This window comes from Plectrocnemia conspersa, unplaced genomic scaffold, assembly GCF_051122295.1.
Source record: "Plectrocnemia conspersa isolate PC_06_02 unplaced genomic scaffold, ASM5112229v1 ptg000012l, whole genome shotgun sequence".
NCBI classification, from domain to species: Eukaryota; Metazoa; Arthropoda; class Insecta; order Trichoptera; family Polycentropodidae; genus Plectrocnemia; species Plectrocnemia conspersa.
This window is the reverse complement of record NW_028277176.1, coordinates 27,874,410-27,887,407: the sequence shown is the minus strand read 5'-3', so window position 1 is coordinate 27,887,407 and position 12,998 is coordinate 27,874,410. Positions and strand designations below refer to the sequence as shown.

The window sequence follows — 12,998 nt, the reverse complement described above, 5'->3', positions numbered from 1 at the left end:
TATAAGAAATATTATTATAATTATTTTTTGACTACTCACATAATTAATTTAATAAAATCAATTCTGAGCTAAGCTCGAAATTTCAACGGACAATTAACGAGAAATTACATACCGAGGAAACTAGAGATTGATGTAATTAATTAAATATTTGCTAAATCCAGAATCCTTCACCATTGAAAAAAATAATGACTTCTTTATTTTTTCTTTAAAAGCAGAAATATGTAAAATGGAGAAAGAAATTATTCGCAGATTATTTAATGGCTCAAAGAATTCTAATGACCCTCGCGACTCCATTAAATCCATTGAAGAAATTGAAAATTTATCATTGGCGCAAGAGAGTAAGTAGTATAAGGAAATCAACAGTTTACGGATTAATGGAGAAAGAATTCCAAATATTTAGATCGAAGGGCAAGAGAACAAATAATATACAGTGCTTATTTAAAGCCTTGTTGTATAATAAACCAACATCAACACAAAACGAGAGGAATTTTTCCACGCCCGAAATTTTTTTAACAAAAAAATAACGAAGATGTTTGATTCTACTCTTTAGATGGCATGTTTTTTTAAAGGGTTATTTTAAGAATAATATGTAATAATGTATCTGCAATACTTTACTGTATTACATACATATACACATACATACATTCTGATTTCTCGAGAAATAAAAATCATCGAGAAATCAGAATGCCTGTGGCCAGGCGTAGAACCTTGGTGACTTCTTGATAGGTTGTATATTACAAATACAGATTTAATTACATCAAATTTAAAGTTATTTCACATATGTACATAAATGTTTATGAAGAGTTTGACGTATCTTTCAATAAATGTCATTTACTCAAAACACAATATAAATTTAACCTTTCTTGCTTTATCGTCACAAATTCTTTACTATTTTTATTTTCGTTATTTGTAACGGCTTTCACTCTTAAAAAAATGTTGGATTGAAAAACGTCTTCATTTATTTAATTTATTTTTTATAAATGAACACAATTACATTATATAGTACAATAATAAATTATTAAATCGGTTTATCACCTAATAGTTTTTTTAGGTTAGATTACAATGTAACACAAATGAGTATTGTTTTGATATAATTAAATACTTGGAAGTCGCTCATTTTTCTGTATTTCTTAATGAGCGCATTTCTACGATGTATCTTTGGACATTTTAATTAATATTCTATAAATTTGAGTATAAAACTACGAAAAGTGCAATCACTAAACTACCGTTTACTATTAAACGTTGACCAGAAGAGGCATGGTGGTGCTCTTCGTGTCCTATTTCGTTTTCTCTTTCCTTTTCTTTAATTTTCCTCTCTATCTTATCAACAAATCTCTGTTCTTGTTTCGATAGAATTACTGCTTGTTCCAAGGTTCTCATCAGCGGAAAATTGGTACTGCTCCTCAAAGGAACAACAAGAGACACTTCACCGTTTTGTAAAACATATCCGCTGAAGTCGTTAATTCTAGCAGAATCGTCTTCTGAACCTAAAATGATTAAATTAATTTCACCAATATTTTTGGACCATATATCAACTAAGTAACAAACCATTAGGAAGTCCCAGTTCTGGTAATACGTCGCTGAAATACGGACTCTTCTCTAAAGTGTTTAAAGAGTTATAAAATTCTGAAAATATGTCCTTTTCTGGAGGACAATCTCCTTTGAAATCATCTGTGTCTATGCTCCAAACCATGAGACCTCTCAGTTTCTTACTCATGGCATATCTGTATCAAACGGATCTCGATTAAATAATGTTATAATTAATTATATAAATATATCCGTTAGTCAACACTAAACAATGTATTGTACTTGTCGAAGGGCGCATCACAATAATAGTTTGATATATTATTTAATAGTACCTGACTTTCTCTACTAGCGATCGTTGATTGTCAAATGTTATAAATTTATCGCCATTATAAGCGTACGGTGTTTTTGATTTGGAATCCCACATTTCACTCCATCCCGACGACACGTTTGCTAGTTCTGTGCAAATCTATAAAATATTGATTATATTATAATTATAGCCAGAATCTAAGAAAGACTACCATTACCCACAGCATTAAAAATTACACGATACTGTAGCACCATTTGAGGAGGCGAAATTTACAGCATATATGGACCAGTCATTAAAAGAAAAGAGGTGAAATAACGTATCAAAATTAATACGCAAATAACACGATACGGTTTTTGAAAAGTTGAACAATTCAAACTTAATCGATCTCGAGATTCGTAGAATCAATGACAATATATTGTTCAAAAGAGTACTTAACATGACTGGAATGCCGCAATGATAAACTATTGCCTCACTACTGTTTCTTCTGACATAAATACTGCAGTTGTTCTTTTAAAACTAGCTTGTAATTGTATGCTGAAGATTTAAAAAAAAAACATTTAATCGAATGCCGATTCTTTTTCTCTATAATATGATCGTGAAGATGGGCTTCGGAAACAGTTTAATGTTTAGCATTGCAAAATATGGTGCTGTAACATTTTACTTATTTTCCTGGTAAAAAGAAGTGCTGCAAACTATCTTGGCATTTTGATTAATGACAACTTACATTTGAACTGCCACCTCTCAGATACGAAATGCGAGGAATCTCAATACTAGTAAACAATAGTATAGCAGTATTTAAAAAATATTGATTCAGAATCAGCGCCCCATATTGAGGAGAGATTTTCAAAAACGTTTCTTCAAATATTCAGGAGAGAAGAATGCAGATGCATCAAGGAAAGAAAGAGATTAGATTTTTTTTAAGCAATATTACCTCATTGTATCCCATAAAACCAGCTTCTCTAGTGTAAGGTCCAGGAAATCCGGCCGGTTGAGTTTTCGTCTCACCCATTTGAGGAGGACTGTGGCTAGTGGGCGTTGGTCCCACGCCCAGTTGCATTTGGGATTCTCTGATGAATGTTCTACCGTATAGAGGCAAGCCCAAAACTAGCTTTTCAGGAGGGGCGCCCATGTTCAACATATAATTGACGGTGTATTCCTAAAATAGCACAATCGAAATAATCAAGGTGTCACAAAGCCACGAGCTGTATGATTGATGCGTATATTTACCACACTCAGAGCATCGAATTCGCTTTCTCCGTGGAGTGGAGAATTTGGACCGACTTTGCCATCCCAGCTACCGTGATAGTCGTAGCACATCATGTGGATCAAGTCCAAGTATTGGGATAGTTGAGCAACGTCATAGCTCACGTCTATGGTCTCCTTACTGGCACCTAAAGCTGCTGTAAGGATCAGGTTGTGTTTGTTGAATTCGGCTTTCAGTTCCTGAAAATACAATAAGTAGCTTGAAATTTAATAACCCTATGTTTTTATGACATTCTGAAGCTGAATGGCTCCTGTAAGAAAAGCGTACTCGAGCACCAAGGATAAATGAGTTTCGACGGATTGTCGACACTACCCTTCAGTAGCTCCAAAAAGGTCTTCATTGAATACACGTCACTATAAATACACTAGGATATAAATATAGATATGTTCCGTACTTTCAATTGAATTGAATAATTGATATTTTCCAATTGTCTTAACAACTCATCCGCATCTGAATCTATATCGAAATCCTCTATTGATTCATCATCGTCATTTACATCACATCCGTCGATTTCTTTATTTTTTTTACATATAGTACTTTTAACACTGTTAAGTGAAGCCCGAGTTATATTGTAGAATAGATGCTGATAAGCTAGGGAGAGTCTATCAAGTTTTAACATTATAGCAGTAACATCATTAATAAAAGCCATGACATCATCTATAATACTGATTCCAAACGAAGATAATTTTTCACTCACTAACTTTAAAATATTTTCTGTGTTGCTACTTCCTTGTATCGGTATCATAATGTATATAATTTTATAAAATAAAAAATGCTTTATAAATTTTCTCGAGAAAAAACACTAGTTCTAAACAACGCTCGCTCGCTACCGCTCGCTTGCACCTAACCTGTCTGGGTGCGAGCGAAATATTTAAAGATATTTCTAAAATAAATAATTTAATGCCTATTTCTATTATATTTATAAGTAAATGTTATAATATTTTTTTTAAATTCACATGATCGCCATATATTTTAATTCTGATCGTCCTAGATTTTTATTCTGACCAGATTTGATTTTTATTCTGACCCAAAGTTGATTTAAATTCTGACTATTTAATTTGGTGCCTTTAAAAAACAATAAAAATATCAAGACTAACTACTTTTATTATATTTTAAAAATAATGGAGCTAGTATTTCAAACTTTAAATCAAGTTCAGTTTTATTTATATCTGTCGTCGATAAGTCTACAACTCGGTATGTTCAAAAAAACATTATAATAATAAATTACTTCAGACAGACTTAAAAACAAATATTATTCGTATAGATTTAAAAGACAATATTAACTCAGAAATGTAATTACTGCTGTCAAAAATAAGAAAATAAATTTTGCAAAAAAAGATAGTACATTGACGATATAAATTACTACCTGCGTTGTTGTAATAAGCAAAAACTTTAGAGATAATTCACAGCTGTTAATTATTTAAAGATTTTGTTTTTTCCATAAACACCCCAAATGGTTTAAGAAATTTAGCGAATAATTGAAAACCAGGCGAATATATTTTGTATTCGAATATTCGGATTGGAGTCTTTATTAGTGATAGTGGAACGACGCGGACGAAAACCGTGTAGCTGGTACATATCCGCGAACAAGTTTAACATATATTGAAAGAGATATATCAATATAAAGGCAATACACAAATATGGTTATCTTATTTAGTTACACGTTATAAACAATAATGTATCAATAATCGATACATACCTTAACCAATAGTACATAGTTTTGCTTGTCATCAGCACTGCCTCCTCTTTTTGCTGGATACTCCCAATCCAAATCTAGTCCGTCGAAATTATACTTTCTGCAATTTTAAACGCACCAATAAAAAAATCTGAATTCCACCAATAATCGAATCAGATAAAAAGCGAAACGAATCTAACTTTAGAAAGATGACAGCCGACGTTATGAATTTCTGTCTCATTTGTGGATTCTCTGCCAATTTTGAATAGTTAATTGACCCTTCGTTCCATCCTCCGATAGCTAACGTTACTTTCAGATGAGGATATTTAGTTTTTAGCCCTGTGAGTTTTTCGTATCCGCCTTTGCCATAGTTGTCTTTCAAGTCTTGCCATGGATCTGAAAATCAATCGATAGATGAGAATTGATAGTTTTTTATGATTGTTTTTCTATACCAACCTAAAGATTTGATGCCGCTCTCGGCTGTGTCCAATCCGGCGAAAGAGTATACCAAGTGGGTACACAGTGAAGGATCTAGGTCGTCCAGAGCGAAAGATCCCCTGGCTGGTCTGTACACTGCCCAAGTTGCTACATAGCAGACGATGACCCGGTCATGACCTGGACCTGAAGCGCGAAATGTCGACTTTGTAATGATGTTTACTGTTATAATAATTGGCGTAGGAAGACTTGTGGGACGGATGTCATGTGAAAAATAAAAAATAATGTACGAGAAGCAGCAGAAACGGAAGAGTCAGGGACCGTGACAATGACTCCGACTTTGCTCCACTTGCTACGCCGTGTAGCATTCTTCACGCTCTTTGAAGACAGCTTTGAAGCAAAAATTCGCAAAATCCGTTATCGATTGCGCCGACAACGGCGTAATACTCTTTATAAAAAATAAAATCAACAGCAGTCTTATGTAATTTTAACAAAGCAAATATTAAAGTTGTTCTTTTATATTAGTATAATTAACTTTGTTAATTCATTTTACAATTAGACCACAGAAATTAAGCTTTGACATCTGCGTTGCTATATTGACGTCATTTAAGCTTTTTCAAATCACCAGAATTAAGATCAGTTGCGATTAAAATTAATTCAGCAAAATTTACGGAACTTTTAAATACATATTTTTATCGAATTTATTGTTTATACAATAGCTAATAATATTTGGAACGAATTTGATACACATAAAGATCGTATCCGTATCGGAAACGTAAAAATGAAAAAGTCAAGCGCTTAATACTGACGTTTTAGGACAATTATAAAATTCAGTTCTCTGTTGGAATATTGTATTTAGATTATTATTATTATAGTACATAGTTTTTATTGTTCATAATTATTTTTCAGAAGCCATGAGCGAGCAATAAGACGAGTTTACGTCAAAATGGAACTAAACTTATTCAGATAAATAACCGTCTTCTTCATAATCATTGTCACGCGATCGGCATGACAGATCCCCGAATATCAAAAGATGAAAAATACGTTTTATTAGCGTTTACGTAGGATGATCGACGCTAATTTTTAATCATCGTACGTACTAAATATATGTAACACGTACCTGGTATATTTGTAATTCGAATAATTATATTAAATCGTTAAATACATCGAAAATATTTTTATCAAGAGATGTCATTGCGTTATCAACCATCTTTTTTTATTTTGTGTTAATTATTTATGATTAATCATTGTAAGCCCGTCAACTCAAAACGATAACATTATACATGCCATTGGTAGCGAGTATTGTGTATTTTGTTTATGTATGTACATAGATACCATTTTCTAAGATCATGCGTCTCCATGGAAATATTATATAAATAATAAATTAATTATTTTTTCTGATTGGTAAAACGTCTAAAGTCACCTACGTTACTAATGCGAGATCCGCTAAGGAATGTGTTGCCCTGCACGGCCGTCACACCAGCGTGCCACCTAATTTTTGTCATAATGAATAAATAAGCCCCCACAATAAAATATTTTATTAATAATAAAATCAATTAAGATCTTGGCACATTTTCAATTATCGTTATTTTGAAAATGGGGTGAGGGGGTTAGGTATTAAATATGAATGAGGGTGGAGGTATGTCAAGAAAATATGGAGTATAGATAGAGAGTATAGGATAATGTATTTTTTTATTACTTATTGACATACAAAAAAACAAGGTAAAAAAAATTAAAATAATCAAATTATTAGATACTAATCTAATTAATAATTAGTAAATTTAGGTATTTTGAAGGCAATGTTCCGCTCCTTTTATTTCTTGTATATATCAAAAGGGCTGAAAGAACTTGTATCTGAAATAGTTCAGATTCATTATTTGAGGTCGATTTTTACTTTTTTATTGAGTGATAAAAATGTGTTTTGTGAATATTTAGTTTTAGTAAATTTATTATATAAAATACAATATTTTAAGTATGAATTCGGACGTATATCTTATACTTTATTTTCTGCTAGAAAGCCTTTTCGCGTAGTACAATGCGTGAGAACCAACAATTAATTAATTAACTCAACGTTTCTAGATTCAAATCTGATACGTTTCCTATGCACGTAATGAACTTTTTCTTTTTATTGTTTGATAGATATTATTTTAAAAAGGGTTTAAGAAACACATTGAACGTATATTCGAAACATATTCGTGGAAATGATTGCATGAATCATTTGGCTGCTTTAGACATTTTTACCCAATGAATAATATGACTATATAAACGTTGATTAATATTAATGTATAGGTATGTATATAGCAGGTGATAAAGTTGAATGTCTTTTAAGTACAAAACAACACGCATCATGGATAAAACTATGAAAAAAGTGGATGGCGCAAAGAAGATGTCCTTGATTAAAATTCTATGCTTTTTATTATAAACTTGAATCTAGATCTCGTTAAATAGTTGAGAAGCCCTTTAGAACGAACCAGACACGAGGGATGTGACTGATATACATATAAATGCGATTCAGGGGTCCTAATGAATGAACTCTTTTATGAGTCTCAAAAATATTGCGTCCGTTTGTATAAACGATTAGTTTATAATGTATATGAATATATAGTATGGTTTCAAAGCTGTACGACGACCGAAGAAAAGCGAGGTCGTTCCTAAAGAGCAATAAGAGAAAGGCGTTTTATATGTGTTTATGCATTATAATATGATGATTTAATATATGTTTATTTAAAATCACACATACATAATTCGTGAATATATGAAAAACTAACAAGGTCAATCTTGATTGTTTCGTATAGGAAACCGCTAGTATTAACATAACAGATGTTTGCCGATTTGTTTGTAACCGCATTGTGATTAGACATTTGTTGTTATTATAAATAATTATACATATAAGTTCGCTTTGAACGAATTCAGTGACTCATCAAGGTTCACGAATTCCAAATTGCTTATATAGAGCGTGCAAAAGTCAGTCGCCAACCGGAATTTCGCTTATGGTATTGGGATAACCGTTTACAACGCGCGTTGATGATTTGTGAACATTGTTCGTGAAACGTGTTGCTCGAATAGCCTTTATAAAATAAAAATCGTGTTGGAATTTTACCTGGGTTTGATCTTTTGATGCGTTTTTGTGCATGAAAGTCAGTCCCTTTCATTAACAACAAAAGTCAACTCATGGGAACAGCTCAAACCTAGAGGTAAGGATATTCCTTTTTTTATATATGAATATACTTATTTATTTCAGTATAATTTATGAAAACTAATATGAAAAATATATTATTCATATTCAATTAAAGTATATTTCCTTAATACAATGTCTATTGTCAGCTTATAGTCTTCAAAAATGTACATAAGATAAGATACATTAAATATAAAATTCACTAATTGGTTATTATTAACAAAGATTAACTTTCCGATTAACAAAGCCTTGAAATTAATATTTCAATTTACTAAATACGATGGTAATTGTAAAAACAGCATTGAATCTAGTGAATTAATTTCCTGATCCAATATGAGAAGGATTTTAAATTGCAATTAAAATAAATATTATATATTACATTAAAAACAATATATTTATTGCGTTGTTAAATTTATTACATGGTATAAATATTATTATCACTAGAAGCTTATATATTGATATGTAAAGTCTGGTTTTGCGATAATACATATATAACGACGTTTATCAACTGTTGAGCAATATAAACTTGATTTGATAAACTTTAAGAAATAATATTGCAAAGTGGTCTGGAATTATTCAATTTATCGTTGAAGGTCAACGGTTTCTTCTTACATTTATAATATGGGTTGAATACTCGTTTTATTATATTTAATAATACTTAACTACGACACTGAAATGGATGGTAAATGTTAGATTTATATATGAGAAATTTACACCTTGTATACTTTTTCGCTATGCATATGCAATCATATTACAAATATTAGAAAGTAATAAAGAAGCTTCTCGACCAAATTTTAAATGTATTACGTATATTGCAGTGTATTGTGTGGCATGATTTAATAAGCAGTTATGTTGTAATATTGTTTTATAAAAAAATAGATGCATAGAAATTAAGTTTTTCATAGAAAAATCTAATAGAGACAAACGCACGAGCATAACGCAAACCCGCTACAGCTTTATATCAAACAATTTCATTGAGAGTCAAGGATCATTTGTTTTTTTAATGATTTTTACAAAAAAAAAATTAGAATGCAAGGATATTATTATCACAAGTCCTTTAATTAGGTCGACACGCACTCAAAACAAAAGAATGGCCCACAAACCTGTTGCACCGGTGACTCCTTTGACGTTCGCGAGAGAAAGGTAGACCACAATTATTGTTCCCAAAAGTAAAATCCACTTCATTTTTTTTATTATATTGCACGTAGACTTGTACGGCACAATAATGATTGTTTATTGAAACTTTTAGATTATCACAGAGAGCACTAAACTAACGTCAACATTGCGGAGGATGCACGCGGAGTGAACGCCATCGAGACAATTTCCCGCTCTGCGTGGCACACGTATAAAAATCGTGGTTGTGATATTTTACCGTTCGGTCTGAGGTTGTGGTTTGAGTGTAGATCGTGGGGAAGGTGTAGATAGAGGCGATTGTGGCATATCAGTTTCGACAGAGGGGATTGGAGCTCTCAAATCGGACAATACTAGTCTTTATTGTGCTGATATTGAAAGGCGAAACTGGCTGGGCTTTGGACAATCGTACAAATTCGGATACATTCATTGTCTACCACAAGGTAGAGCGGTTCTGAAACTGTGAAATACTTTTTTTAGATTATTTTTATTCTTGCAAGATTCTTAGGTGTGAAACTATGGTTACAAAACTCAATATACAAGCTCGTTTTCCTGTACGAACTTACTTTTCCAATAATTTCCAGTCTTGTATTTAGTTTGATTGTTGTTCAATAGTTGTGACGCATTTGGCAGTCCAATACATACAAAGCAAGCCCAATTTGGGCTAGCCTTGTATGCCATGTTTTAATAGAAAATTGCCTATCACAAGTGATTTAATCCAATAAAGGTTATTTGTATAATGTGTTCGAGAAAATTTTTGTTTTCCTTTTTAATTGTAATTTAATGCATGTTATTTATATTTACTTGACCTATCCTACTATACACATATACCAAATATTTCAATATGGTTTATTTTTCAATGAGATAATTAACAGTTCTAAACAGCATTTCAAAAATATTTTCGATTTAAAAAAATGTTTTTTCTTCATTTGTTTTCCTATTATAAATATATATGAGCTTGAATATTTTTTTATCATTTAAAACAGACCGCTTATAATTTGTCCAAGTAATTACGTTATGTGATAATGAATACATGATTTTTTAAATAATTGTTAAATAATTTTAGTTAAGCCAAAAAGACCCTTCAAAAAATCTTTGAATATTTCCTCCTTAATGAAGTGTGATGTTTTTTTTCGGTTAGAAGCGGAGGACGGGGACGAATCTTTTTGTACTGCAATGTTGGGAATCTACGGCGTAAATATTCACTATTTAAACAGGAATCTACTTTACCACTTCAACGCACGTAATCAGGAATATCTGGATCCTCATACAAAATGTAAATAAATAATCAAAAGAAGATTACTTAGTAATTAATATAATTCTAAGATAAGTTTATTTTCGATCAAAAAATCGAGCATAATATTTGCATATGTCGACAAAACTCAGATCTTTTAAATAGTATCTTAAAAGCACATTTTAATTCCAAAAAATATTAGTACTTATTATAAAACGAAAATATGTATAAACTGTTTTAATACACATCACGCAACTAAAAAAAATGTATTTAGTTCTCTTTCATTTTATAAATTATAATAATAATATTTTCTTGTTATAATATCGTATTTTTATTATCAGGAAATTAAAGTAAACCTGACGATAAATTGCAAGTTGTAGACGAATTTAGAATCGATAATAAAATGTTTATTATTTCACTCGAAATATTAAAATTGATATATTATACATTTTTAATTATTAAATTATTATTACATACATATTAAATATATGTAATGATAATAATTATTAGCTTAGCTCAGAACCAATTTATAAGTTTTAAAGTTTAAAATTGGTTCTAAGCTAAGCTAATATTTTAGAATCTGAATTATTAGCACAGCTTAGAACCAATTTGTGCAAATCATGTTTTTGTAATGTATTTATTTGGTGTTTTTATCATTTATAATAAAATTGTATATACTTTTTAACAGTATATTCTACATATTATAATTTAATTATTAATAATTTATAAACGTAATCTGCCTAGAAAAACAAATATTTTAATTCAAAATTTAATGTTTATTATATCAAAAATATACAAAAAAAAAATATGGTACATAGGGGTGTAATCATAGAACTGTATTGAAGTTATAATCATTTCTGGGTTTAACAGTATGGGTATCCTGGGCAAGCGGCTGGTGCTACTCCAGCTGGGTAGAGACGAACGGCAAATCCTGGGAGAGGATCAGCAGAGACGGCGGTGTTGCAGAATGGGTAGTTAGGGCAGGATGCTGGGGATACACCAGCGGGCCACCTGATATAATAAAATATCAGTAGATAATTCTAAAAATCTTGGAAAGGTTGCTTTTTTAATATAAAATGACTTACTCTTTAACCAATATGGGGCAATTGTAGTGGGACGGCATGGGGAAGTTCCCATTCTGGCTTTGGTTGTCTATCGGCGTAATATCTGGTCGAGGGGACGTTATCGCAGTTGGGATAGTCTGTGCATAGAGCTGGAAATAGTTCAGCTGGATACTCAGCGGCCAAACCGCTGGCTACCATCGAAACTACGAGGAAAAGCTAAAAAATTAAACGTAAAGACTTTAGCAATGTTAAGCATTATTTGTAAATAAGGCATACAATCACATCATGATTACAATCTTCGTAAATAAGGCACAGAACAAGTTAAAGAAATAAAGTTTAAAGGTTTTTTGTAAAACTTAGCTAATTCAGTAAAATTAATTTTTACACTTAATTTTTTTTGGCAAAATATGCATAAATATTATTAAATAAATATTTATTAAGATAGACGATGATGCATAGTACATCTTGCGTTGATATGTTAAGTCAAGTTTTAAAGTGTAAATTATATTTGTAAATTTTTAAAATAAAATAAAGATTTGGTGAATGTCAGTCCAAAGTTTTTTTTATAAAATTATGTAACTTTTTGGTTGATCGGTCAGTAGTATTATTAATATAAGTTTATAATCAATGAATAATTGTAAATGTTAAAAAAAAATAGTAAAGCTTCGATTCACATTTCCAAGACTAACTATTTTTATTTCACACGCATACTTACTTAACTTATTAAAAGTATTAAATGTGTTTTTAGTATTTAACTAAAAATTAATAATAATAAAAATAACATGTAATAGCTTATTATTGTATCTTATAATAAGTACTTTTATATACATATTATAAGATACAATAATAAGCATAAAATTGACGAAATCTGATGAATTTATAAGAAATCTGATGAAGAAGTAATATAAGGAAATTCGACAATATATGTAATTATGATTTAAAAATACGGTAATCCGTGAGTAACGCATGAAGTCAGCCGTGATTGAAATAATATTTTATTGTTTTTAATTACGTTTGTTCATAAATGTCTGCTTAATATAGTATGAAAAATTATTGTATATTATTATAATAAAAAATCTATATTTACTATTTATTACTACTAATAAATTAATTATTGAATTATCTAAAGTCAAAAATTGAACGCCAGTATTTATTAGGTCAGTAGTTTTAATGAATGTTTAGTAAC

General features: G+C 30.6%; 2 protein-coding genes across 2 annotated transcripts; both read right to left on the bottom strand.

Moving 5' to 3' along the window:
- Positions 1-966: 966 nt before the first annotated feature.
- Positions 967-9,687, bottom strand: Cht2 (Chitinase 2). Its single transcript, XM_088200693.1, has 9 exons — positions 9,487-9,687; positions 5,230-5,394; positions 4,974-5,169; positions 4,798-4,894; positions 3,062-3,277; positions 2,766-2,990; positions 1,860-1,993; positions 1,549-1,724; positions 967-1,487 (listed from the first exon to the last, which is right to left on the bottom strand). Exons 1-9 carry the CDS (start codon positions 9,566-9,568, stop codon positions 1,180-1,182), a joined length of 1,599 nt encoding a protein of 532 aa, XP_088056819.1. The 5' UTR covers positions 9,569-9,687; the 3' UTR covers positions 967-1,179.
- A 1,816-nt stretch (positions 9,688-11,503) lies between these two features.
- Positions 11,504-12,002, bottom strand: LOC148228736 (uncharacterized). Its single transcript, XM_088199600.1, has 2 exons — positions 11,834-12,002; positions 11,504-11,759 (listed from the first exon to the last, which is right to left on the bottom strand). Exons 1-2 carry the CDS (start codon positions 11,869-11,871, stop codon positions 11,612-11,614), a joined length of 186 nt encoding a protein of 61 aa, XP_088055726.1. The 5' UTR covers positions 11,872-12,002; the 3' UTR covers positions 11,504-11,611.
- Positions 12,003-12,998: the final 996 nt, after the last annotated feature.